Here is a 27,965-nt window from a genome sequence, read left to right as displayed (position 1 = left end):
CCTAGCGGAAATGCACGGAGGCCAACCCCTCCCCTTTTCCCCGCGAGGAGCGGGGCGGACTCGGCAGCCGCCACTCCCCAGGCTCACAGGAAGAAACTGGGACGTTGCGGACGCGGAGCTGGCCAGACCCGCGGCGCGTGGCACGCGCGAGCCCTCCCGCGCATGCTCCACCCGCCGGCCTCCAGCCCGCGCCCCGGGCCCCGCCTCCCTCCCTGCTTCTCCCCCTCCCCCGTCAGCCTCCCTCCGAGTTTGGCCCCTCCGGCCGGGCGATCGACGTTCCGCGTGCGTGCGGGCGCCTGACTTCACTTCCGGCTAACGCGCTCAGCTTGCCCCCTGGCCCCGGATGGTGACTGGCGGTGGTGCTGCACCTCCCGGGACTGTCACTGAGCCGCTTCCCAGTGTGATTGTGCTGAGCGCAGGCCGGAAGATGGCGGCTGCGGCTGCGGCTGCGGCGGCCTCGGGCCCCGGCTGCTCCTCGGCGGCGGGGGCGGGGGCGGCCGGGGTCTCAGAGTGGCTGGTGCTGCGGGACGGCTGCATGCACTGCGACGCCGACGGGCTGCACAGCCTGTCCTACCACCCTGCGCTCAACGCCATCCTGGCCGTCACTAGCCGCGGGACCATCAAAGTCATCGACGGCACCTCGGGGGCCACACTGCAGGCCTCGGCGCTCAGTGGTGAGTCTGCCGCACGCCGGGGAAAGAAGCCGTCCAGCCCCGGGGCTCGGCCTCGCGACTCGGGGAAGCGAGGTGGCGAGAGGGCAGGGCTGGGGGTTCGGGCCCGGCCGTGAAGGGATGCCCGGAAGCTGATGGAGGGGGACCTTAGGACTTGGCTTTTTCAGCGGCTGCAGCTGGGAGGAAAGACCGGCGAGTCAGGGAGTGGTGGGAGGGGAGTTGCCTTTCGGGCCTGGAGCGTCCGGTCTGGCTTGGTTCTTTGCGAGAGGTGAGGAGGCCTCGGAGCTTGGCACCGGAGGAAGCGAGGCCCGGGTAGGCCCTGAAGAGGCTGTGGGTCCTGCGCCCGATTAGATGAGAGCGGAAGGCTGGAAGGGTTGACCCCGGGCGGAGAGGCTGGTAGCCAGAGGCGAGGGGCGGGGAGCGTCTTAGCCGGTATCCAAGCCCTCCCTTGTGGGAGAGGAGCCGGCAGTCTGCTGTTCTCAGGTCCCGCAGGTGCGGGGACAGACCGCGGGCTGTGCGCCCAGGGTGGGGGTGGGGGTGGGGTGGGCCGGGGTGGGGGTGGGGAGGGAAGTAGGCGGGCCAGCTGCCTGAACTGCTTGGTCGACGACTGTAGGACTCTGCGGACGCCGAAGACGACTAGACCTGGTCCCCTTGCTCGGGGCTTCCAACTTCTACGCCCTAGTGACGAGAAAGTCAGGACCTGTGGTGTATGAAATAGATTCCTTTGGGTTTGTAACTTCAGGCCGTCTCTACTTGTTTTCCCACAGCGAGCCGAAAATTGGGATTTGAAGGTGTGTCAGAGTCTCACCATTGGAGGAGATCTGTTCTGGGTGGCGTAAACCTTGGTCCAGGAACGGGATTTTTAGATGCATGAGGTGTATGCTCAGTGGACGGACTGGAGTGGTTTTGGAATGGCCCTGGCTGAGTTACATTTGGCGGAGATGACATTTCATTTGTGGTTAAATGATGGGTGGCTTAATTTGGATGTTGTAGGTTAAGATTGAAAAGTTAGTATATGACTGAATTGGACTCCTGCATGGAGATATAATGTATTCAACTGTCTGCATTTAGCCAAGTGGAAGTAGTTATGTGGTCAACCAATTCACTTGTATTTTAACGTAGACAAACAAGGAAAAGTTTACTATGTGAGTAATAAGGCATTTGTAAGAGTAAATGGCAATTTAGGGATGCAAACGTGAAATTAGACATGTTAATTATTGTTGATGTGAGAGTTGTGAAAGAATTGGATTATGTATAGTTTCAGGATATAAACCTGGAACATATCTAAGAGAAAGTTTTGGGAGGTAGGTTTGTAATTTTTTCTTTTCTTGGCTTAGGTAAATGATGGGGTGGCCCAGATGTAGCAGTGAACAGTTACTGCAACTTGGACATAATGGCTTGTCACTGTGTGTAAGAGGGAGATGCTCATTAGTAATTGGATGTCTTTTTAAAAGTCATTTAAAAATATTTCAAGTATGAAAAGGTATGAAGAGTAATTACAGTGAACACCATGCATCCCCAACTCAGGTTAAGAAATAAAACTTTACAAACAGGATTAAAATCTCAGCTGAATCTCTCCTGGACTGCATTTCTTCAATCCTCCCTCTTCATAAACGTTATCTTTAATTTGATTTTATCGTTTTCATACATTTCTACACTTCTTAGTATATGTTTCTATCTTGAAGATGTAGTATTTTTGTGATTTTTAACTTGGAATAAGTGGTATCATATGTACTAGGATTTCTAAAGAAAGTTATTAACAAAAGTATTCAAGTGTTTTGGATAGAAAGAGGAATTTTATGGGGTGCTTTTTATGTCTGGAGGCCATGTTTGAGAATAATAATGTGTGTCAGGATTTGTTGGTTGGGGAAATTGGACATATATTTATGTGCCTGGGAAGACAATATTCACTTTAGTGGTAGATTACTAAAGAGGAGTGTTTTAGGTGTATAACATGAAGGTGTAGGTAGATAAGTAAAACATAGCGTTGATTTGGGATAACAGGTTTTGTTGGGGCATTTGTTGATTAGAAGAGTTTGGGATTGGATACAATTGCAGGTCCCCATGCATGAAGATTGAGTATGTGAATTAAAATATGTAGAAGGGTTTACAGTGAACGGAATGAAGGATTACAGAAAAAATTTGAAAGCTAACAATGGATGCATTCTGAAACATTTTCATATATGAGAAGTGAAATTTATTATTATTTGTAAAATTTATTTATATTTGTAGAGATGGGGTTTTGCTCTGTTGCCCAGGCTGGTCTTGAACTTCTGGCCTCAAATGATCCTCCCACCTCAGCCTCCCAAAGTGCTGGGATTACAGGCATGAGCCTGGCCTGAAGTTTGTTATTAATAATAATTATCAGAGGTTGTATAGGGTCCTATTTGCCCCAGTTCAGATGATTGAGAAAGGAATGCTGCATTTTATGTTTTACTTGGAATCTGCAGGTATTTAGTAAGTTTGCTTTTAATGATTAATAGAGGGTGACAGCCCTATAAATAGAGTAGAGAGAAGATGCCAGTAGCGATCATGGTCCTAACATAATCCCTCTTTCCCGTTTATGGGCAATGGGCCACTTTCTTTTCTACCGCAGAGGAAAGACATCTGTGTCTGAGGGGATAAAGACTAGGTGATACAGTAATAGGTCTTATGGACGCCTGGGGTTCAGTTTATAGGGTTATGGGTTGCCTATAGATTTGAAGTTGAAGGATGGGAACAGGACTCATATGTATATGTATTCAGTGGCAAAGACAGTGAATTTTTAACTATGACTACTAGTATATGTCTTTATATTATCTGTATCTGATATAAAATGTTTATAAATACAGTTTAACTGGATTAAGAGCTATCAGTATATACACAGGCCGGGTAAGTATTTGCTCCCTGTCAGTATTTAAGAGTGAAGATTTTTGAGGCTCTGAGCTGCACGATCTGGCCTTTACTAGTCTCTCTAGTCTTGTCTCCTTATTTATAAGTTTTGTAAAATGGTCCATTTAATTCTCTTTCTCAACTACAGTAGTTTTGTTCTTTCTTGGAATGCACCAATTCGCGCCAGTCATTTAGCTAAGTCTTAGTCATTTTCAAGACCTAGAGCGTATCTTCCTGATTCCTTTAGCCAGAAATGACTGAAGCCCTAAGCACATACTGTCCTATTAGTGTCCATTTTAGTAATCTGGCAGCTTACTATTTTGTGATATTTTTTCAACCGTCTTGAACTATTTAAATTTAAATTCCATTTTATTTAGCTTTTTGTAAATATATGAGGTCTGTCTCATATTTCAAGCTCCTAGTGGGGAGGTACTTTGTTTATTTGTTTATATATCCCCTCCCCAGGATGCCTAGTATACAGTGTGTGTGTATGTGTGTGTGTATGTATATATTTATTTATTATTATTGTTTCTTTGACAGAGTGTCACTCTGTGGCCCAGGCTGGAGTGCAGTGATGCGATCTCGGCTCACTGTAACCTCTGTCTCCTGGGCTCAGGCGATCCTCCTGCCTCACCCTCTGGAATAGCTGGGATTACAGGTACACACCACCACACCTGGCTAATTTTTTTTTTTTTTTAATTTTTTTTTTCAGTAGAGACAGGGTTTCACCATGTTGGCCAGGCTGGTCTTGAACTCCTGACCTCAAGTGATCTGCCCACCTTGGCCTCCCAAAGTGTTGAGATTATAGGTGTGGGCCACCGCGCCCAGCCCTAATAGATACAGTATAAACTCGAGTATTTTTGATTTGATGCATATGTAACAATGAGTATATTAGTACTTCCTTATATACTAATTGCTAAATAAACACATTCCTTGACTTTTTTTGTTTAAATATACGTTTCTTTTTTAGAGCAGTTTTAGGTTAACAATAAAATTGAGCAGAAAGTACAGACAGTTCCCATATACCCTCTATCTCCATGCTCACACAGCCTCCCACCCATCAGTATTCTGCACCAGAGTGGTGTGTTAACCATCCGTGAACTTAGCACTAACAATCATCATCTCCCAAAGTCCATAGTTTACATTAGGATTTACTCTTGGTGTTGTATAGTCTGTGGGTTTGGACAATGTATAGTGACAAGTATCCGCCATTGTACTATCATAAAGAATAGTTTCACTACCCTAAAAAATCCCTTGCTCTGCCTATTCATCCTTCCCTTCCTTTTCCCCCCAGCTGTTCCCTCCCCTCTCCCTACTGGCAACCCCTGATCTTTTTACTGTCTTCATAGTTTTGCCTTATTCAGAATGTCATAGTTGTATTTATTACCGTTTGTAGACTTTTCAAATTGCCTTCTTTATCTATATGCATTTACAGTTCTTCCTTGTCTTTTCATGGCTTGATAGCTCATTCCTTTTTAGCGCTAAATAATATTCCATTGCCTGGATGTAGCACAGTTTATCCATTCACATACCGGAGGACATCTTGCTGGCTTTCATGTTTTGGCAATTATGAATAAACCTGCTGTAAACATTTATGTGCAGGTTTTTTTGTAGATATAAGTTTTCAAATCATTTGGGTAAATACTAAGGAGCTCAATTGCTGGGTTGCATGTGAGAGTATGTTTACTTTTGTTAGAAACTGACAGACTCTTAGTGGCTGTGTACCATTCTGTATTCCCATCAGCAATGAATGTTCTACTTCCTCACCAGCATTTGGGGGTTTTATATTTTGGCCATTTTAGTAGTTATGTAGTGGTATCTCCTTTTATAAAATTGTAATTTCCTAATGTCATGAAGTTGAGCATCTTTTCATATGCTCATTTGTCTCTTTTTATATGTTTATTTGCTGACTTTGGGTTTTTTTTTTTTTTTTTTTTTTTTTTTTTGAGACAGAGTCTCGCTCTGTGGCCCAGGCTGGAGTGCAGTGGCGCGATCTCGGCTCACTGCAAGCTCCACCTCCCGGGTTCACACCATTCTCCTTCCTCAGCCTCCCAACTAGCTGGGACTAAGGCGCCCGCCACCACACCCGGCTAATTTTTTTTTTGTATTTTTAGTAGAGATGGGGTTTTACCATGTTAGCCAGGATGGTCTTGATCTCTTGACCTCGTGATCTGCCTGCCTCGGCCTCCCAAAGTGCTGGGATTACAGGCATGAGCCACCGCACCTGGCCTGACTTTGGGTTTTAACAACAAAAAAGCTACACACCACTTGACCATACTGTTCATAATACTAGATATGTCCTTCACCCTAGCTATTGTTTGTTCATGCAATTTAGCATAATAGTTAGAAAGGAGCTTGGTTCTGGACACAGATAGCTTGGGTTAAGATCCCAGTGTCTTAAAAATTTTTTTTTTTTTTAAATTCATCCCATTACACAGAATAATTTTAATTTTTAAACACCTGTATAACCTTGACTAAATTATTTAATATTTCTGTTCCAGTTTCCTTTTTTGCAAAATGTGGATAATTGTACTAATTGTGAGGATTAAGTGGTTATGCATGTAAAGTGGTTGCAGCAGTGTACTTACCAGACAAGTGCCCCAAAAATGTTTGTCTTATCTACTTTAATTCTCTGTAAATACTTGCTTTTGGCCTGGTGCTGTGGCTCATGCCTGGGGTCCCAGCACCTTGGGAGGCTGAGGCAGGAGGATTGCTTGAGCCCAGTAGTTGGAGACCAGCCTAGGCAACATGGTGAGACCTTGTCTCTAGAAAAAAATAAAAAAATTAGCTGGGCATTGTGGTGCACACCTGTAGTCCCAGATACTCAGGAGGCTGAGGTGGGAGGATTGCTTGAACCTGGGAGGTTGAGGCTTCAGTGAGCTGTGATTGTGCCAGCCTGGGCAACAGAGCAAGACTGTCTCAAACAGACAAACAAACAAAAACAACAAAACCTTGCTTTTTTTTCTTTTTTACTTAAAGCTTTTTTATATTCAGTTTTTGAACTTAAACTGAAGTTTGAACTTCCTAAGGTTTTTTTCTGATTTACCACTTTCCACGATCCTGCAGAACCCATCTAGATTTTGCTTTTTTGTAAGAGTAAGATACTGTTCAGGTGTTCTCAATTACTGGGGGTGATGATTTCTCTGACTTCCTGAAATAATGCCCCTCCCCAGTGTAGTGCATTTTATACTGTTTGTGTTTTTTATAAGCTTTTTTGAGATTATGTGGAGAGAGCATGCACTTTATGTTAGGTAGTCCTGAATTTTGAATTTTAGTTCTTTTATGAACTCACTACTTAAACCTCCTGAACCTCAGCTTCCTCAGTAAATTAAGATTAATGTTTAATAGGATGGTGGGGAAGATTAAGTGGTCAAACACGTTAAAAGTGCCTAACAGTGCATGACAAATGTAAAATGAGGGTGCTCAGTGAATGCTAATTCCTTTGAGTCTCTTGGCTGCTTGGTCAGTATTGCCACAGTCCTCGCGATTACTTTAAAAAATGTTCACTAAATGTTTATACATAGAGGATAGGCAGATAACATTCAAATGTAGATGGAAATATAAATGTAACAAATATACAGTAATCTATGTTTGGATAAATATCTTTTAGTGTATTGGTGTGGCTAAATGTCAGAATGAAGTTAAGATAGTTGTATTTCTAGTTCTGTGTGTATACAGATTTGTTTATGTAGTATATATACCTAAGTAAGTGAAGGTATATTTGTGCGGGTATTAATCAATGGATATGGCAGTAGATGGGTAGGAGAAAGTCATGTCTCTTCAGTTTCCGAAGTGAATTCCAGATCTGTGTTGCAGTGAAGAAGAAAAAGCCTGCTCAGTGTTTTTATTTTATTTTATTTTATTTATTTACTTATGGAGATGGAGTCTTGCTCTGTTGCCTAGGCTGGAGTGCAGTGGCGCAGTCTCTGCCTCCCGGGTTCAAGCAATTCTCCTGCCTCAGCCTCGTGAGTAGCTGGGATTACAGGTGTGTGCCACCATGCCCGGCCAATTTTTTTTCTATTTTTGGTAGAGGTGGGGTTTCACCATGTTGGTCAGGCTGGTCTTGAACTCCTGACCTCGTGATCCACCCGCCCTGGCCTCTCAAAGTGCTGAGATTGCAGGCGTGAGCCACTGCGACCAGCCCTGTTCAGTGTTCTTAGACAAACACTTGTTTTATATTTCTTTGTATCTTTTTTCTTTTCCTATGTAGATAGTGACTTTTTTTTTTTTTTTTTTTAACACTAGGTTTTTAGAGTCAGTCCCTCAGTAATACAGATAATGACTTTGATTTGAGAAATTTGTATAGTGGTCATAAATAAGAGGAAGATCTTTGTACTTTACCGTAGCTTCAGTGAGGTTTAGATTGGGTGTGTGTTTGTTTTCTTTCCTGATGTAAGAGCTTCTTGATCAAACTTCAGGCCCAGAGCTGCCTGCTCTGAGAAGTCATGGTGCCTGCATAGTCTTCAAGAAATATTTTTTTTTGGCTAAAATGTGCCATCTCCCAGTGATAGAAACTGTAAATGATTCAAAACAGTTCTAATTCCTGGCTAACTTTGGTACATGCGGCATTCCTACTCTCAACTATTCTTTGAGAGATAAACATGATATAGAATTGGGATCTCAATAGCCCTAGAAGATAGTTGTCTTATGAATGCATCTGACTTTTTATGAAAACTTAATTTAGCAGAATCTCTTTTTGGGCTATGAATATGTACTTTGGCTCTGTTTCTGTTGACTGACTTTAGTGATACTAAGAATGAATAGAATATTGGCTCTGGAGCCAGACCATTTAAGTTCCAGGTGTGACCTTATGCAGACTGCTTAACCTCTCTCTGTGCTTCATAATTAGTACTTAGCTCACTGGGTTATTGTAAAGATTAAATAAACTGATACATACAGAATACTGCTTGACTCACCATAAGCAGTCAATAAATGTTACTTTTTTTTTTTTTGAGACGTAGTCTCGCCCTGTTGCCCAGGCTGGAGTGCAATGGCACCATCTCAGCTCACTGCAACCTCCACCTCTCGGGTTCAAGCAATTCTCCTGCCTCAGCCTCCCGAGTAGTTGGGATTACAGGTGTGCGCCTCCACGCCCAGCTAATTTTTTGTATTTTTAGTAGAGACAGGGTTTCACCATGTTGGCCAGGCTGGTCTCGAACTCCTGACCTCGTGATCCACCCGCCTCAGCCTCCCAAAGTGCTGGGATTACAGGTGTGAGCCACCGTGCCTGGCCCTACTTTTTGTTTTGGTGTCTTAAATTATATAGTTCAGTTCAACAAGTGTTTGTCTGCCTTATGTAGATAACAAGGTTAATTTGAATCACCTTGGCCATGATTCCCATATTTTAAAGTACAAGAACTCCCAGTTTAAGGTAAAAAATTAGAGCCCTATTATGATTGGAGCTTGGTTGCAGTATTAGTTAATTGAGAAAATATTGTAAAAAGCAACTGCTTTTAAGCAGTTTTATTTATTTATTTATTTATTTTAATTAATTAATTAATTTATTTATTTATTTGAGATGGAGTCTTGCTCTGTCGCCCAGGCTGGAGTGCAGTGGCGCGATCTCGGCTCACTGCAAGCTCCGCCTCCCAGGTTCATGCCATTCTCCTGCCTCAGCCTCCCCAGTAGCTCGGACTACAGGCACCCACCACCACGCCTGGCTAATTTTTTGTATTTTTAGTAGAGACGGGGTTTCACTGTGTTAGCCAGGATGGTCTCGATCTCCTGACCTCGTGATCCGCCTGCCTTGGCCTCCCAAAGTGCTGGGATTACAGGTTAATTTTTTTTTTTTTGAGATGAAGTCTTGCTCTGTTGCCCAGGCTGGAGTGCAGTGATGTGACCTTGGCTCACTGTAACCTCTGCCTCCTGGGTTCAAGCGATTCTCCTGCCTCAGCCTCCCAAGTAGCTGGGATTACAGGCGCCTGCCACCACACCCAGGTAATTTTTGTATTTTTACTAGAGACAGGGTCAGGCTGGTCTTGGACTCCTGACCATAGGTGATCCACCTGCCTCGGTCTCCCAAAGTGCTGGGATTACAGGTGTGAGCCACCATGCCCAGCCAGCAATTTTAATTATTAGACCTCTTTTACCTATGTATTTGAGAAAGAATACAACATGAATGTTTTGGGCTTTCTTTCCCTGCTGGCTTAGCTTTAAGATTTTTGAGGAGGAGAGGAAATAGGTTAGTTAATGCTTTTCCATTTGCCCTCCAACTTCAAAAATTTTGTTGCTATTTTCTCTTCACTTGTTTTTGTCTTTTTGGGTTTGTTCAATACCTTCTTTATTCCTTTACTGTCTTTTCAGTGGGATCTTGGGAGGGAGCAGAGGTAAATGTGGATGTATTATATTATTTTTAAACTGAAAATCTCTAGTTGTAACTAAAATTGTTAAACATTAAGTAGTCTGTCCTTAGGAATGTTGGCTATAACTATATATAGAACTTAAAAAGATAATAGATTTCTGTAATATAGTATGTAAGAACAGTGGGGACACAAGCAGGAGTTACCTCTCTGATACGTGTGTTGTATTGCTGGTGGCTTCATGAAAAGGGTGCCTTTGGCAAGATACTTCTCTGAGATACCAACTTTAAAATGGGCTAATGGCCTGTAATCCCAGCATTTTGGGAGGCTTAGGTGGGAGGATTGTCTGAGGCCAGGAGTTTGAGACCAGCCTGGGCAACATGGTGAGACCCTGTCTCTACAAAAAAATAAAAAATTAGCTGGGTGTGGTGGTGCATGCCTGTAGGCCCAGCCCCTTGGGAGGCTGAAGCAGGAGTATCACTTGAGTCCAGCACTTCAGGCAGCAGTGAGCTGTGATTGTGCCACTGCACTCCAGCCTGGGGGAGAAAGGGGCTTTTAATACCCAGGCTGTTTCATCATCTGATAAGATAATGAACATAGAAATTTTTTGCAAACTTTAGAACTGTAGCACTTCAAATGTAAGATACAAAAAAGTTAAGATAAACTTGGGTATAGAAGAGAAGATCATATAGAGATACAAATTGCAAAAAGAAGGAAATACAGGAGATAATAGAGATACAAATAAAAAGAATACAGTAATTGCTTTATAAAACAGTCTGTGGCCTGGCATGGTGGCTCATGCCTGTAATCCCATCACTTTGGGAGGCCAAGGTGGGTGGGTCACCTGAGGTAAGGAGTTCGAGACCAGCCTGACCAACATGGTGAAACCCTGTCTCTACTAAAAATACAAAATTGGCTGGGTGTGATGGTGCATGCCTGTAATCCCAGCTATTCGGGAGGCTGAGGCAGGAGAATCACTTGAACCTGGGAGGCAGAGGTTGCACTGAGCCGAGATTGTGCCATTGCAATCCGGACAGGGCAACAACAGCAAAAAACCATCTCAAAAAAAGCAAAAAAAACAAAAACAACAAAACAGTCTGTGGCTGGGACAGCACTGTTAAAAAAAGTAATTATTAGGCTGGGCATGATGGCTCTCGCATGTAATCCCAGCACTTGGGGGGCCAGGACAGGCAGATCAGTTCAGGAGTTTGAGACCAGCCTGGCCAACTTGGTGAAACCCCGTCTCTACTAAAAATACAAAAATTAGCCAGGTGTGGTGGTGTACACTTGTAATTCCAGCTACCCGGGAGGCTGAGGCAGGAGAATCACTGGAACCCGGGAGGTAGAGGTTGCAGTCAGTCTAGATCACAGCACTGCACTCCAGTCTGGGCAAGAAGAGTGAGACTCTGTCTCCCTGTTGCCCCCACCTTCCCCCAAAAAGTAATTATCATCAGGTTTGAGTATGTTAAATCAGGGATGCATTTTAGAGGAGGTAAATACTATGTTTACCTTTTAGAGGAAATGAATTTTTGAGTGGGGAAGATGGGAATGTCTTCTTCAAGATTTATTGTGGGCACCAGGAATTTGAATCTTCATAATTTATTTATGTACTTTTACTTTGATTTATGAAGTAGGAGAGACAGAGAAGACTGGAAGATGGCACAGGGCAGTGGTTCTCAACCTTTGTTCATTTAGAATCATCAGGGGAGCTTTTAAGAAAATACCTTGCTTGAGCCCCAGTATTCTGACTTAAGTGGCCTGGAGTGCAGCCCAGGCATATCGTTTTTTTTTCTTCTTCTTCTTAGAAGTGTGCCAGCTGGTTCTGATGTGCAGTTAGGTTTAGGAGTTCAAACTCCCTGGCCGGGCATGGTGGCTCATGCCTATAATCCCAGCACTTTGGGAAGCCGAGGTGGATGGATCTCAAGGTCAAGAGTTCGACACTAGCCTAGCAAACATAGTGAAACCCTGTCTCTACTAAAAATACAAAAAATTAGCCAGGCATGGTGGTGTGTCCCTGTAATCCCAGCTACTCAGGAGGCTGAGGCAGAAGAATTGCTTGAACCCAGGCGGCAGAGGTTGCAGTGAGCAACCACCGTTGCACTCCAGCCTAGGAGACATAGCGAAACTCTGTCCCCCACACCAAATAAATAAATAAATAAAAAATAAAACAGGAGTTCAAACTCTCTAACTCCCTAGACTTTAGAGAAGTTTGTTTAGTGTGTCTGGGATAAATGAGAGCTTCCCACCCCCGTCCCCTTTTGAAACAGAGTCTCACTCTGTCTCCCAGGCTGGAGTGCAGTGGTGTGATCTCAGCTCACTTCAACGTCTTCCTCCTGGGTTTAAGTGATTCTCCTTCATCAGCCTCCTTAGCAGCTGGGATTACAGGTGTGTACCACCATGCCCAGCTAATTTTAGTACTTTTAATAGAGACAAGGTTTCACCATGTTGGCCAGGCTGGTCTGGAACACCTGACTTCAAGTGACGTGCCCTCCTTGGCCCCCGAAAGTGCTGGGATTACAGATATGAGCCACCGTGTCATTATGGCATTAATTACCTCTTGACATACTGTAGTAATTAATGCCATAAGGAAAATTACAGCTGATATGAGGATGATGGTATATTAAATTTGTGCTTTTAGGTAGTCTTGGGAAGGCCTCTTTGAGGTGGTGTTTGAGTAAAGATCTGCATGATGCAAGATAGCATCAGTGCAGATATCCAGGGGACATTTCTGTTTGTCTGTTATATAATAGACAAAAACAGCTAGACAGATTTTCATATTTGGATGGAATTGGAGTTGGGCTGACTTAAAGTGTAGGCTCTATAAGGAGTGATGAAGATGTCTGTGTGACTACCATTCAGGAGATATCTGGCATCTATATTAAACAGAAAACAGTAATTTCAAATATGAGCTCTAAATAGAAATTCACAAGGGCACACGTTCCAAACTGTAGGATTATTATATTGATTAGTAGCTGAGTTGCTTCTCACATTGGCACCTTTGTGCAGCAGTAGCAATTGATTTTTTTTTTTTTTTTTTTTGAGATGTAGTCTGGCTCAGTTGCTCAGGCTGGAGTGCAGTAGCGTGATCTCGGCTCGCTACAGCCTCCGCCACTCAGGTTCAAGCGATTCTTCTGCTTCAGCCTCCCGAGTAGCTGGGACTACAGGCGCACACCACCACTCCCGGCTAATTTTTGTGTTTTTAGTAGAGACAGGGTTTCACTTTATTGGCCAGGCTGGTCTTGAACTCCTGACCTCAAGTGATCCGCCCACCTCAGCTTCCCAAAGTGCTAGGATTACGGGCATGAGCCATCTCGCCTGGCGCCATTGATTTACAGATGGTTAAGGGTTCTCTTGCCCAACATCAGTTGGGGAAGTTAGTCTTCAAATTTCACTTAACTATAGCCAGTTTAGCCAGGTTGCACACCTGTAGTCCTAGCTACTTGGGAGACTGAGGTGAGAAGATTGCTTGAGACCAGGAGTTCCAGATTAGCCTGGGCAACATAATGAGACCCTGTCTCTAAAAAAAGAAAAAAAAAAAAAAAAATATATATATATATATATACACACACACATACACAGAGAGAGAGAGAGAGAGAGCACTCACGAGTGTGCCTGGTCAGCATCCTAAAGGAAAAATAAAACTTATGTGTCCCAAGACGTTGAGAGATTTAACTATGATAAATCGAACAATGTATATGAAGAAACCCCACAGCAAGTATCTTACAGGGAGTAGTAGGTCTTTAGAGATTGAGCCCTCTCCATGATAAATTTTTCGTGGTGATTATATTTTCAAAACAAATGATGTCAGATACTAAAGATTATAGCAAAATAAGAGTGGTCTGATGACACTTTTGGTTAATGTGAATGAAGAGAATCATAACTTGGAACTCTTAATTCCAGTAATTTTGTATCTTTTGGAGAACCTCTTCTGTGCTTAAGTAGATGTTGGTTCTCTTGCCTGAAACAACACTGTCCCTGCATTGTGTTTTATGTTGTGTTTTATCATGTGTTACCCTTTCTTCGTGGTGCAGTCACTGACCTTTCCCAAACTTGTTTTGCAGTCAGTTCTGCTTTATAGGAATACTCATTTTGGCTTTTAATACTATAGTGTTAGTAACATTTTTTTCTCTTATTAAATGATTTCATTTTTGGTTAATTATATCAAAAGCTTTGTGAGACCCTTACATTAATTTTGTACCTTCTTTTTAAAAAATTTTAAAAATTCTTGTGGGTACATAGTAGGTGTATATATTTTTGGGTTACAGGAGATGTTCTGATACAGGCTTGTATCTTTTTTATTGACTTCGAATGATCTTTGCATACAGTACATTTTAATAGGTTATTTTAAGCGTTGAAGTCTGATGAGATCTCAGTGGAAATGGAGTTTTACAGTGTATTGTCAGTTTGAAAAGATAATGTATTTCTTGTAACATTTTTGCAAGTTTTTTAGGGTTGTACACTATTTCTTAAAGTCTTAGAATTGGCAACTAATTAAAAAAATTTCTTTCCTTTGAAATTTTCAATTTTACCATCCTCGGCAACATGGCAAAACCCCATCTCTACAAAAAATACAGAAATTAGCCGGGCATGGTGTCACACACCTGTAGTCTCAGCTACTTGAGAGGCTGAGGAGGCAGGATTGCTTGAGCCTGGGAGGCAGTGGTTGCAGTGAGTCGAGATCGCGCCATTGCACTCCAGCCTGGGCGACAGAGTGAGACCCTGTCTCAAAAAAAAAAAAAAAAAAAGGAAATTTTCAATTTTAAAAGTGACATACCGGGCTGGGCGCGGTGGCTCACGCCTGTAATCCCAGCACTTTGGGAGGCCGATGTGGGCGGATCATGAGGTCAGGAGATCGAGACCATCCTGGTTAACGCGATGAAACCCCGTCTCTACTAAAAATACAAAAAAATTAGCTGGGCATGATGGTGGGCGCCTGTAGTCCCAGCTACTCGGGAGGCTGAGGCAGGAGAATGGCGTGAACCCAGCAGGCGGAGCTTGCAATGAGCTGAGATCACGCCACGGCACTCCAGCCTGGGTGACAGAGCGAGACTCTGTCTCAAAAAAAAAAAAAAAAAAGTGACATACCTTAAAGGATGTTAGATAGACTAAGGAGAAAGTAAGTACGTATAATTTCATTACCTAGAGATGGCATTGTTAACATTTTGGCATTTCTTTTTACTTCTATTATTATTATTATTTTTTTTGGAGACGGAGTCTCACTCCGTTGCCCAGGCTGGAGTGCAGCGGTGCAGTCTCAGCTCACTGCAACCTCTGCCTTCTGGGTTCAAGCGATTCTCCTGCCTCAGCCTTCCGAGCAGCTGGGACTACAGATTCGTGCCACCATGCCCAGCTAATTTTTTGTATTTTAGTAGAGACAAAATACAGGGGTTTCACCGTGTTACCCAGGCTGCTCTCAAACTCCTGAGCTCAGGCAGTCCACCCGCCTCAGCCTCCCAAAGTGCTGGGAGTACAGGTATGAGCCACCGTGCCTGGCGTCTTCTATTGTTTAATATATTTTTATGGAATTTGGATCATAGTGATGTGTTATGAACTACCCCCTCCTTAGTTAATAGCATAGTTAATAGGCTATTGCCCCATGTGTTTATTCTTTTTTTTTTTTTTTGAGACAGAGTCTCACTCCGTTGCCCAGGCTAGAGTGCAATGGCATGATCTTGGCTCACTGCAACCTCCACCTCCCGGGTTCCAGTGATTCTTCTGCCTCAGCCTCCCGAGTAGCTGAAATTACAGGTGCCTGCCACCGTGCCTGGTTATTTTTGTATTTTTAGTAGAGACGGGGTTTCACCAGGTTGGCCAGGCTGGTCTCGAACTCTTGACCTCAAGTGATCTGCCCGCCTCGGCCTCTTGAAGTGCTGGGATTACATGTGTGAAGGCATTGCGCTCAGGCGTGTTTATTCTTTTACAATATCATTTAAAAATTTTTATTTTTTATAGACTATAAAGTTGCCTATTTTTTGTGTACTTGTAATACAGGTATACACATGCATAGATTGATGTAACCCACCATCACAGTCAGGATACAGACCAGTTTCAACACCTGAAAAAATTCCCTGTGGTATCCCTTTGTAGTCACATCTTCCCTGTACCACTAATCTTTTGAGACCACTGATCTGTTGTTCTCCATACTATGGAGTTTTGTGTTTTCTACATTGTTATTGAAATGTAATCATTCAGTATGTAACCTTTTGATACTAGCTGCTTGCACTTAGCATGATGCCCTTGAGATTCTTTCAAGTTTTTGCATGTATTAGTAGTTCATTCCTTTTTTATTACTGAATAGTATTCCATTGTATTGATGTATCATTATTTGTTTTGCCGGTCACTCTTTGAAGTATGTTTGGGGCTGGGTGTGGTGGCTTATTACTTCTGTAATCCCAGCACTTAGGGAGGCCAAGGTGGGCACATCATTTGAGACCAGGTTGGGCAACATGGCAAAACCTTGTATCTACAAAAAATACTATATCTTTTATGTATAAAAATACTATATCTTGTATCTATAAAAAATACTATATCTTGTATCTATAAAAATACTATATCTTGTATCTATAAAAAATTAGCCAGACATGGTGATGTGCACCTGTAGTCCCAGCTACTTGGGAGGCTAAGGTGGGAGGATTACGTGAGCCCTGGAGGTCAAAGCTGTAGCGAGCAGTGATTTTGCCACTATATTTCAGCCTGAGTGACATAGTGAGACCTTGTCTCAAAAAAAAGACAAAGACAAAAAACATTTGGGTGTTTTCAGTGTTTGATGATTATAAATAGAGCGACTATAAACTTCTGAGTACAGATTTTTGTGTGAACATAAGCTTTTATGTCTCCAGGGTAAATACACAGAAGTGGGATTACAGGGCCATTTGCTAAGTGTGTGTTTAACTTTGTAAGAAACTGTCAAACCAGTGTGGCTGTACCATTTGTATTTCCTTTAGAAATGTATGAGAGTTCCAGTTGTTCTGCATCCTTGCCAGAACTTCATACTATCTTTATATTGTTAAGATATCTATACTGCCCAAAACAATTTGCAGACTCACTGCAATTCCTATCAAAATCCCAATAACTTTTTTCTATTTCTGAAAAAAAAAAAAAATCTGTTCTAAAATTCATATAGAATCTCAAGGGACCCTAAATAGTTTAACATAATCTTGACAAAGAACAGAGTTGGAAGATTAACACTTGATTTCAAAATTTAGTACGAAGCTACAGTAATCAAAATAGTAACGTGCCAGCATAAAGATGGACATATAGACTGATGGAATATAGAGCCCAGAAATAAACTGTTGCATATATGGTCAAATGATTTTCAGCAAGGAGGCCAAGACATTCATTGGGGGAAAAGACAATCTTTTCAACAAATGATGCTGGGAAGGCTGGATACTCACATGTAAAAAGTATAAAGTTGGACTTTAACACCATATACAAAATACAACAACAGAGAATAAGTGTTGGTGAGGATATGGAGAAATTGGAACTCTTGTGCACTGCTGGTGGGAATATAAAATGGTGCAGCCATTATGGGAAATGGTGGAGTTTCCTCAGAAAATTAAGGAAAAAATAGAATTACCATATGATCGCTGTTCTGTTTCCGGGTGTGTACCTCAAAGAATTGAAAGCAGGGAATCAAGGAGATATTTGTACACCAGTGTTCATAGCAGCACTATTCGAAATAGGCAAAAGGCAGAAGCAACCTAAGTGTCTGTCCATTGATAGTTGAATGGATAAAAGGAAGGAAATTCTGACATAGGCTCTAATGTGGAGGAACCTTCAGGACATTATGCCAAGGGAAATACCAGTCACAAAAGGAAAAATACTATATGATTCCTTCCATTCATGTGAGATACTTAGAGTAGTCAAATTCATGAAGACAAAGTAGCAAAGTGGTTGCCAGGCTTTGGGGAGAGGGGATAAAAGTCAGTTACTGTTTAAAGGGTACAGAGTTTCCCTTTATCCTGATGGATAAACAACAGCATGAATATACTTAATACCACTCAACTGTACACTTAAATGGTAAAATGGTAAATTTTATGTTTATTTTACCACAATTTAAAAAACTACATAATTGAAAAAATCCGGTGGCCATGTTTATATAGTCATATCTCTTGACTCTGTTATGTCTGTCCTTTGCCAGTACCACACTTTCTTGTGGTACTGCCTTTTCAAATACATTTCAGTCAGTTTATTTATATGGTGCAATCATAGCTCACTGTAGCCTTGAACTCCTGGGCTCAAGTGATCCTCCCACCTCAGTGTCCGAGTAGCTAGAACTACAGGTGTGTGCCACTATGCCTGGCTAATTTTTTTTAATTTTTAAGATAGATATGGGGTCTGTCTCAGGCTGGTCTCAAACTCCTGGCTCAAGCGATCCTTCTGTGTAGGCCTCCCTAAGTGTTGTATTACGGGTGTGAGCCACCATGCTGACCCCACCTGGGATTTTGATTGAAATTCCGTTAAATCTGTAGATCCATTTGGGGAGTGTTGACGTTTTTACCAGATTGACTTGTTCAGTCCATGAACATGGTATTATTTAGGCTTTCGATTTGTGTAATCAGCCTTTTATACTTTTCAGCATACATATACACCTTTTGTGTATATATGTCTAAGTATGTTTTAGAGCTATTGTAAACTGGTATTTTAAAAAATAAATTTCGGTTTTAGATTAATCAGTGCTAGTATAGAAAAGTATGATTGATTTTTATCTACATAGGTAATCATATTTCTGTAAAAAGGGACAGTTTTATTTCTTTTTTATTTGTTTGCCTTTTATATCCTGATTTTTTATTGCAGTGACTAGATCTTTTAGTATAGTATTGAATAGGAATGGTAAGAGCATACATCCTTGTCTTGTTCCTGATCTGTATGGGAAAGTATTCAGTCTTTTACCGATAAGTATGTTGACATGCCAGGCACAGTGGTGTGCTCCTGTAGTCCTAGCCACTCAGGAGGATTGCTTGAGCCCCAGGCATTGGAGTTGCCCTGGGCAACGTAGCGAGACCCTGTCTCTAAAAAAAAAAAAACCCCAAAAAACTCCAGACTTTGTGATCCGCCCACCTCGGCCTCCCAAAGTGCTGAGATTACAGGCGTGAGCCACCATGCGGGGCCGAAAAAGCTGAATTGCCTGATAGGTACCATAGACTGAGGTCTCCAGCTGTGGTTGCGTGCCATTTCAGGTACAGGGTTCATTTTGTAAACAGATGACATATATTTACCATATTGATAAGTGCAATATAGTGCCGTAAATGTATTTTCTTTCTTTCTCTCTTTTTTTTTTTTTTTTGCAATTTAGCTTTTTCTTGTAATCATATGATTTGTCCCTGCCTTTTGGGAACACTTCCAGCATCACCAATGTTACCTTTTATGGGTTTCATAGTGTTATTCAGGGTTTATGGTATTGCACTAAACCCGATGAAAGTACGTGAGATGGCCGGGTATGGTGGTTCACGCCTGTAATCCCAGCTCTTTGGGAGGCCCAGGCGGGCAGATCACAAGGTCAGGAGATCGAGACCATCCTGGCTAATACAGTGAAACCCTGTCTTTACTAAAAATACAAAAAATTAGCCGGGTGAGGTGGCAGGCACCTGTAGTCCCAGCTACTCAGGAGGCTGAGGCAGGAGAATGGCATGAACCTGGGAGGTGGAGCTTGCAGTGAGCTGAGATGGTGCCATTGCACTCCAGCCTGGGGGACACAGCAAGACTCAGTCTCAAAAAAAAAAAAGGAAAATACATGAGAATCAGGAGAGATCACTTTTTACTGTGATTACCAATTAACAATTGAGCGATGAACTGCTCACCTGGATATGATTAGGGTCACATGGTGGTACTCATAACACTTGAACTTACTGCAATAGGAACAAAATTATCACAGTTTTATAATATATACTACAGTTAATTTTATGTAGTTATGGTTTAATACTGTATTTTTTACATTTGTTTACATTTTTCTTGACTGGTGCCATATACTATTTGTGTGCATAAGTTTTGATAATTTTAACTTTATAGTAGATTTGTGTATATTTTATGTCAGTAAATGATCAAATAGACTAATATCTACGTATATTTTATGCATCAGTGACATACTGTTTTCTTAAATTTTTAGATATTTCTAGGCTACGTGTTTTGTCTGCATGTTTTTTAAATTGTCACAAATCTCTGAAATTTTTTTCAGTATATGAATTGGAAAAAATTTATGTATGAGTGGTCTCATGCTGTTCAAACTTGTGTGGTTCGAGAGTTAGCTGGGTTTTCTTCTTATGCATACCTGTAATAAAGTTTAATTTAAAATGTAGGCATAGTGAGAGATTAACAACTAATAATAAAATAGAACAATTATAATATATTAGAAGTTATGTGAATGTGGTCTCAGAATATCTTATTGTACTGTACTTACTTTTGGACCTTTGATTGAAAATATCTTACTGTACTATACTTACCTGTTTTTGGACTTCTATTGACTGGGTAACTGAAACTGCACAAAGTGAAACTGCAGATAAGGAGGGGCACTACTCTATCTAATAACTGTCCATGCTGTCTTTATGCTTATTGAGTTTTGCAAAAAATAACATCCATTAATTCATTTTTAAAAGTTTTGTTTTGAACACTTTCATTTTGCACTTACAGAAAAATTGCAAGAATAGTATGTTACAAAGAACTTCCCTATATACCCTTTACCCAGCTCTACTAGTTTGAAACATTTTACTACATTTGCTTATTATTCCCTTATATATATATGTGTGTATACATATATATGTATGTGTATATATATACGCACATATATATGTATGTGTATATATATACACACATATATATGTATGTGTATATATATACAAAAATATGATGTGTGTGTATATGTATGTGTATATATATACACATACATACGTATGTGTGTGTGTATATATATACACATACATACGTATGTGTGTATGTATATATATATATATACACACACATCATGTTTTTATTCTACTTAGAGTTGGTTGCATATATCATGCTCATTTTCCCTGTACTGTTGCTGTGTTTATTTCTCAGAACAATGATGTTCTTTTATAATAGCAATTTGGTTGTCAAATTTTGATAATTTCACATTGATACTTTTATCTAATTTATGGTACATATTTGAATTTAATCCAGTCGGCCCAATAATGTTCTTTAGAGAAGTTTTTTCCAGTTTAAGATCCAATTCAAGATAATATATTGTGTTTAGTCACTATGTAAACATTTATTTTTAATAGACCACTGGCCTGAAAATCTTAAGTGTTGAATTTTTGTTCTTTTAACAGCGAAACCAGGTGGACAGGTGAAATGTCAGTATATTTCTGCTGTGGATAAAGTTATATTTGTGGATGATTATGCAGTAGGGTGTAGGAAGGACCTTAATGGAATCTTGTTGTTAGACACTGCTCTGCAAACTCCAGTTTCAAAGCAGGATGATGTGGTTCAGCTTGAATTACCCGTTACAGAGGTAAGTTGAAATAAGTATCAATGTGGTCCTCTACTTAATGTAATCTTAGACATATTAGATGTTAAATGAAATTAAGTCATCCTTTAAGGACGTTATTATATGTATTGCTATAAAAACAGAATTTACTTATTGACCACAACTTCATTTAAATATTACTACTCACCTTTTCTCTGCATAATTAATTCTTGTTGAAGTGGTGTTTTTAGGTGTGAATGGTGCATCAGCACAGGTTAAACAGCTGTAACAGAGACCCAAAAAAACAATGGCTTAAATAGGATAGCTTGTTTCCAATAATAGTCCAATAATAGTATGGCCAGCATTGCCAACCTCAACACTTGGGTTAGCTTGGGAGTTTTTTTTTTTTTTTTTGAGACGGAGTCTCACTCTGTCGCCCAGGCTGGAGTGCAGTGGCGCAATCTCGGCTCACTGCAAGCTCCGCCTCTGGGGTTCACGCCATTCTCCTGCCTCAGCCTCTCCGAGTAGCTGGGACTACAGGCGCCCGCCACCACGCCCGGCTAATTTTTTGTATTTTTAGTAGAGACGGGGTTTCACTGTGGTCTCGATCTCCTGACCTCGTGATCCGCTCGCCTCGGCCTCCCAAAGTGCTGGGATTACAAGTGTGAGCCACCGCGCCCGGCAGCTTGGGAGTTTAAGACAGTTGCTCTAGGTCTCATTATTTCCCAGTCACAGGGAAAGAGAGGGCAAGAGGCTAGAGGAGAGCACTCTGGCATCTCTCTCTTCTCTCCTTCCCTTTCCCTGTCCGTTAACCCCCAGCCGCCTCTCCTACTCATTTGTTCTTGTTCTCTTTCTGCCTATCACAACTCAAATACTCTCTCATAGAACCTCATATTTACCCCATTAGACAGGATTTAGTCACATGGCCACACCAAGCTGAGAGGGAGACTGGGAAAGAGGTGGTTCTTTTTTTCTTTTTTTTTTTTTATATATATATTTTAAAATGAGAGAGGAATAGACTGTGGTAAACATCAGTAATTTTTTTTTTTTTCTTTGAGTCAGAGTCTTGCTCTGTCACTCAGGCTGGAGTGCAGTGGCTCAACCTTGGCTCACTGCAACCTTCATCTCCTGGGTTCAAGTGATTCTCTTGCCTCAGCCTCCCTAGTAGCTGGGATTACAGGCATGCGCCACCACACCCAGCTAATATTTTTGTATTTTTAGTAGAGACGGGTTTCACCATATTGGCCAGACTGGTCTTGAGCTCCTGACTTCAACTGATCCATCCGCCTCAGCCTCCCAAAGTGCTGGGATTACAGGCGTGAGCCACCGCACCCGGCCACACAACCAGTAATTTTTGCTATGCATCATGTCTTTCAATAACTTGAGTTTTAAGTTTTAGCCATATATACTTTTCTGTAGTGTTAAATTTTCTTTACTTAATTTTTAAGTCTAGCCCAACTTTAATTCTTTTTGTGTGCATTCATATCCTGCAGTTTGAAAGTACATTTTTCATAATTACTGGATTTTGCATCACCTTAAATAGAATGTAAAAGATTATGTTGTGTTCTCTAATAAAGTGAGATATTATTTCTGTGTTCATGCTAAGTTGTTATGAAAGTTATCAAAAAAGTATGTCCAATAAAGTATATCCACTTAGATTTTACATTTAGTGTCATATAACAGTAGTCTATTATATGTTAATATTGAAAGCATGTTGCTGGAAGTTTGAGTTCCAAAAACAGAGAAGCTGTCTTTTTCTCATCAGAGTATTTGGGTCTGGAGGCATGTCTAAAATCTTTGGATAGAGAATTAATTAGTTCTACTTGATTTGAACAAGTAGAAACTTTGAAAAACCATTTGAAAAAACTGAACATTTTTTCCTCCTAATTTAAGTAATATAAACCAGCTGATATCAGGATATATAATCAGCAGCGAAAAAACACTATAAAACTATGGTTAGGTTTAACAAACAATTAAATAATTACAATAAAATACTTGAACACTTATTAACTCTCAAGTCAGTGTTTTTCTTACTACAGTGAAATGCTGTTTAGCTTCTATCCCTTCCACCACCTTGTTTGCTGTTAAATCTACTGTTTTTTTTTTCTCTTTTTACTTTAATCACAGCTGTAACTGTTGTTCAGATAATATTGTTTGTAGATCTTCCAGCATTCCAGGCTTCCTTTACTGCGTCAGATTAGTTTGTCACTGTCTTCCCTAAAGTATGGGGTCTTAGCTTTGATTTGCTCAGTGTAGATATATTCTTTTCCTTATATTAACATATATCTTTATTACAGTAGTTCATATTGAATATGTGGATAACAATGCAAAGGGCTTTTTCATATTACTTGCTGACTTAGTGTCCTCTATTATGACTTCGTATAGCTTAAAGTTCATTGGAGGACTTTGTCTCTTCAGATTTTTTCCTGTATTATTTTTGCTTATGGTTTCAGCTTGTCCATTTTTCTATCGTGATTTGGTTTATAATAACTACTTTGTGTTTAAACTTTACCGTGTAGTACTTCTACACTGAATACATTGCTTTATCTCATTTGATTTTATAACAGCCCTTTAAATTATTGTTTAAGTAGATTTGTTAAAAGGTAAGTTTAGTATAGTACCCGTCACAGTCATTGCATATTAAAATATCTGAAAGAGGATCTGAATTTGATTTTTTGTTGTTCTTGTGTTGAATTTTCTGTGGTTTTGTTATTTTTTATTTTTTATTTAGGCACAGCAACTCTTATCAGCATGTTTAGAAAAGGTAGATATTTCTAGTACGGAAGGTTATGATTTATTCATCACACAGCTCAAAGATGGTTTAAAAAATACATCTCATGAGACTGCAGCAAACCACAAAGTTGCTAAGGTAAGAAGTTAATAGATTGCCTCTTTTGGGGTTATATTACAATGGACACCTCCATTCTTTTGCTCTTTCCTTTCCTCTCCTTTTGGAAATGTTCTAATTCTAGATTTTTCTTTTAAAAAGCAGAATGTGCTTATAAGTCATCTTAAAGTTGAAACTGGCCGGGCACGGTGGCTCATGCCTATAATCCCAGCACTTTGGGAGGCTGAGGCGGGCAGATCACCTGAGGTCAGGAGTTTGAGACCAGCCTGGCCAACATGGCAAAATGCCATCTCTACTAAAAATACTAAAATTAGCCAGGCGTGGTGGCAGGCGCCTGTAATCCCAGCTACTTGGAGGCTGAGGCATGAGAATCACTTGAACCCAGGAGTCGGAGGTTGCAGTTAGCTGAGATTGCAGAGGTTGCGCCACTGCACTACAGCCTGGGGGAAAGAGTGAGACTCTGTTGCCAAAAAAAAAAAAAAAAAAAGTTGAAACTTTGAAACTTCTTAATCGAAGCTTAACTTCAGTTTGTGGGAACTATTTTGCTTATTGTGTTTTCTAATGCTTCCTTAAATCTTCCTTAGTGCCTGATGGACCTGGATTGGTTAAGAGGCTGATGAACGAAGCTTCCTTGTTAGGTTGTGAGCTTGGATGCTTGGATAAGAATGGACTATGTCTTTGGAAATTGAGCCATTTTGTGCTTCCTCTGAAATTTTTTGGCATACTGGGATGTATATGAGAGAGAGTGCTTTAAATCCTTGGATATATTTTTATTAATTTTCTCCAGATTTTTCTTTTAAGACCTTTTCTAAGTTATACTGCATATAAAACTTCCATATTATTGAAGGACATAAGGTAGAAGGTAAAAGCCATTTTCCTATAAGTAATGGGCATTTGCAAAGATTTTTCTCAAGTACAGTTGTAACTGTACTAAAGTATAAAATATTGTGTTGCGATATACATTGCTTTTTTTCTTTTATTTTTTCTTTTGAGACAGAGTTTTGCTCTTGTTTCTCAGGCTGCAGTGCAATGGCACAATCTCGGCTCACTGCAACCTCTGCCTCCTGGGTTCAAGTGATTCTCCTGCCTCAGCCTCCCGAGTAGCTGGGATTACAGGCGTGCGTCGCCACGCCTGGCTAATTTTGTATTTTTTAGTAGAGACGGGGTTTCGCCATGTTGGTCAGCAGGTCACGAACTCCCGACCTCAGGTGATCGGCCTACCTCGGCCTCCTAGAGTGCTGGGATTACAGGTGTGAGCCACTGCACTTGGCTCTTTTTTTTTGGTTTGAGATAGAGTCTCGCTCTGTAACCTAGCTGGAGTGCAGTGGTGTGATCTTAGCTCACTGCAACCTCCGCCTCGTGGGTTCAAGCTATTCTCCTGCCTCAGCCTCCCGAGTAGCTGGGATTACAGGCACACGCTGCCATGTCTGGCTAATTTTTTTTTTTTTTTTTTGAGACGGAGTCTTGCTCTGTCACCCAGGCTGGAGTGCAGTGGCGCGATCTCGGCTCACTGCAAGCTCCGCCTCCCGGGTTCACGCCATTCTCCTGCCTCAGCCTCTCCGAGTAGCTGGGACTACAGGCGCCCGCCACCACGCCCGGCTAATTTTTTTGTATTTTTAGTAGAGACGGGGTTTCACCGTGGTCTCGATCTCCTGACCTCGTGATCCGCCCGCCTCGGCCTCCCAAAGTGCTGGGATTACAAGCGTGAGCCACCGCGCCTGGCCATGCCCGGCTAATTTTTGTATTTTTAGTAGAAATGGGGTTTCACTGTGTTGGCCAGGCTTGTCTCGAGCTCCTAACCTCGTGACTCGCCCATCTCGACCTCCCAAAGTGTCGGGATTACAGGTGTGAGCCACTGTGCCTGGCCACCTTGCTTTTTTTCACTCAAGAATTTGTCTTGGATATCTTCTCATATCCTCAGAGATCATCTATGTTCTTTTTTTTTTTTTTTGAGACGGAGTCTTGCTCTGTCGCCCAGGCTGGAGTGCAGTGGCGCAGTCTCGGCTCACTGCAAGCTCCGCCTCCCAGGTTCACGCCATTCTCCTGCCTCAGCCTCTCCAAGTAGCTGGGACTACAGGCGCCCGCCACCATGCCCGGCTAATTTTTTGTATTTTTAGTAGAGACGGGGTTTCACTGTGGTCTCGATCTCCTGACCTCGTGATCCGCCTGCCTCGGCCTCCCAAAGTGCTGGGATTACAAGCGTAAGCCACCGCGCCCGGCATCTATGTTCTTTTTAATTGTTGCATTGAATTTTTTTTTGTAGATTTATCATGATTTTATTATACCTTACTCCATTGATGGGACATTTTATTTAGGAAAACAGAAACTGTCCTACGAGTTTCAACAGAGATAATTTATTGTAAGAAATTAACTGGTGTTTGAAAACTGAAAAAGTGAAAAGGAAATCCTGAGATAACAGAGATAACTATAGGAAGCAGTTTTCACCTAGGTCTGGAGGAACCAAAGAGTAGAGATTAGGGGTTATCAGAACCTAGAAACTTAGAGAATAGGCCCCTTGTATCTGGGACTAGGAACTGCTACCCAGTTGGTAGCTCAGGAGCTTGGACGAGGGTCTTGCAAAACTGGGACTCAGATCTCTGAAGAGAGATGCTACTTGACTGATGGTAGTAGCTCTGAGGGAGCTCTATGAAACTGGATCTCGGAATGCTAAAATAACCAAACCAAAACAAAATGCTGAAGACTGGAAGAATCAACTACTGCATCTGGTCCTTTGCTGAAACAGTGCTGATGGCAATGGCCAGTAAATAAGAAGGAGCAAGTCTTTCTTCTTTCATCTTTCTTTCCAGTTTCCTTCCTGTGCTGTTGCTGGGAGAACCTGAAAGCCAGGAAACTGGTTGAAAAGAGGAAATACAGTATGCAGAGTCCTAGCCCTAACCTGATAGAGCAGAGAATTGAAGGGTAGATTTGGAGCTCAGAGACAACAGTTTAATTAACTGGCACAGTCTACCCCTTTGGCTACTCAGCACCTCCATTCACACTTTATATATTTGAACTTTCATGTAACAAAACTATTATGCTTTTTAAAAAATTTATTTTTATTTTTGGAGACAGGGTCTTGCTCTGTTGCCCAGGCTGGAGTACAGTGGCGCGATCTTGGCCCACTGCAACGTCCACCTCCTGAGTTCAATCAATTCTCCTGCCTCAGCCTCCTGAGTAGCTGGGATTACAGACGCACACCACCATGCCTGGCTACTTTTTGCATTTTTAGTAGACATGGGGTTTCACCATGTTAGTCAGGCTGGTCTCGAACTCCTGACCTCATGATCCACCCACCTTGGCCTCCCAAAATACTGGGGTTACAGGTGTGAGCCACCGCGCGTGGCCTAGTTCTCAGTTTATTTAATTTTTTAATTTAATTTTTTTTTCTTAGACGGAGTCTGTCTCTGTCACCCAGGCTGGAGTGCAGTGGTGTGATCTCGGCTCACTGCAACCTCCGCCTCCTGGATTCAGGTGGTTCTCCTGCCTCAGCCTCCTGAGTAGCTGCGATTACAGGCACGTGCCACCACGCCTGGCTGATTTTTGTATTTTTAGTAGAGACAGGGTTTCACCATGTTGGTCAGGCTGGTCTTGAACTCCTGACCGCGTGATCTGCCCACCTTGGCCTCCCAAAGTGGTGGGATTCCAGGCGTGAGCCATTGCGCCTAGCCTCGTCCTCAGTTTATAATGGTCAAGAGGATGTATAATAGTCAAGAAGATATCTAATTTCTTTTTTTTCTATTACCTGTTCCTTATTAGCTCTGTCATCATTCAGCACCTCAACTGGTCAGGATTCTTTACGTACTGGAACAACCCATCTTAATTCTTGAAGAATCTGAATCCTCACTGGTGCTGTG

General features: G+C 41.6%; 1 protein-coding gene across 24 annotated transcripts in view; it reads left to right on the top strand.

Moving 5' to 3' along the window:
• Nucleotides 1–203: 203 nt before the first annotated feature.
• Nucleotides 204–27,965, top strand: part of BIRC6 (baculoviral IAP repeat containing 6) — a 263,052-nt gene continuing 235,290 nt past the window's right edge. For 23 of the 24 annotated variants that reach the window (XR_008652580.2, XM_063623684.1, XM_063623682.1 and 20 more), the window contains exons 1-3: nt 241–674; nt 21,127–21,308; nt 23,995–24,132. Coding sequence is in view for 23 of the 24 variants with exons in the window: in XM_063623684.1 (XP_063479754.1) it covers nt 344–674; nt 21,127–21,308; nt 23,995–24,132 (651 nt within the window). In the remaining variant the exon portion in view is untranslated. Of the gene's footprint in view, nt 675–21,126; nt 21,309–23,994; nt 24,133–27,965 lie in introns of all 24 variants that reach the window. The other variant, XM_055253540.2, reaches the window with a different exon arrangement.

This window comes from Symphalangus syndactylus, chromosome 18 (assembly GCF_028878055.3).
Source record: "Symphalangus syndactylus isolate Jambi chromosome 18, NHGRI_mSymSyn1-v2.1_pri, whole genome shotgun sequence".
Lineage (NCBI taxonomy): Eukaryota > Metazoa > Chordata > Mammalia > Primates > Hylobatidae > Symphalangus > Symphalangus syndactylus.
The sequence above is the reverse complement of the archived record's forward strand: the minus strand, read 5'-3'. Positions and strand labels throughout refer to the sequence as shown.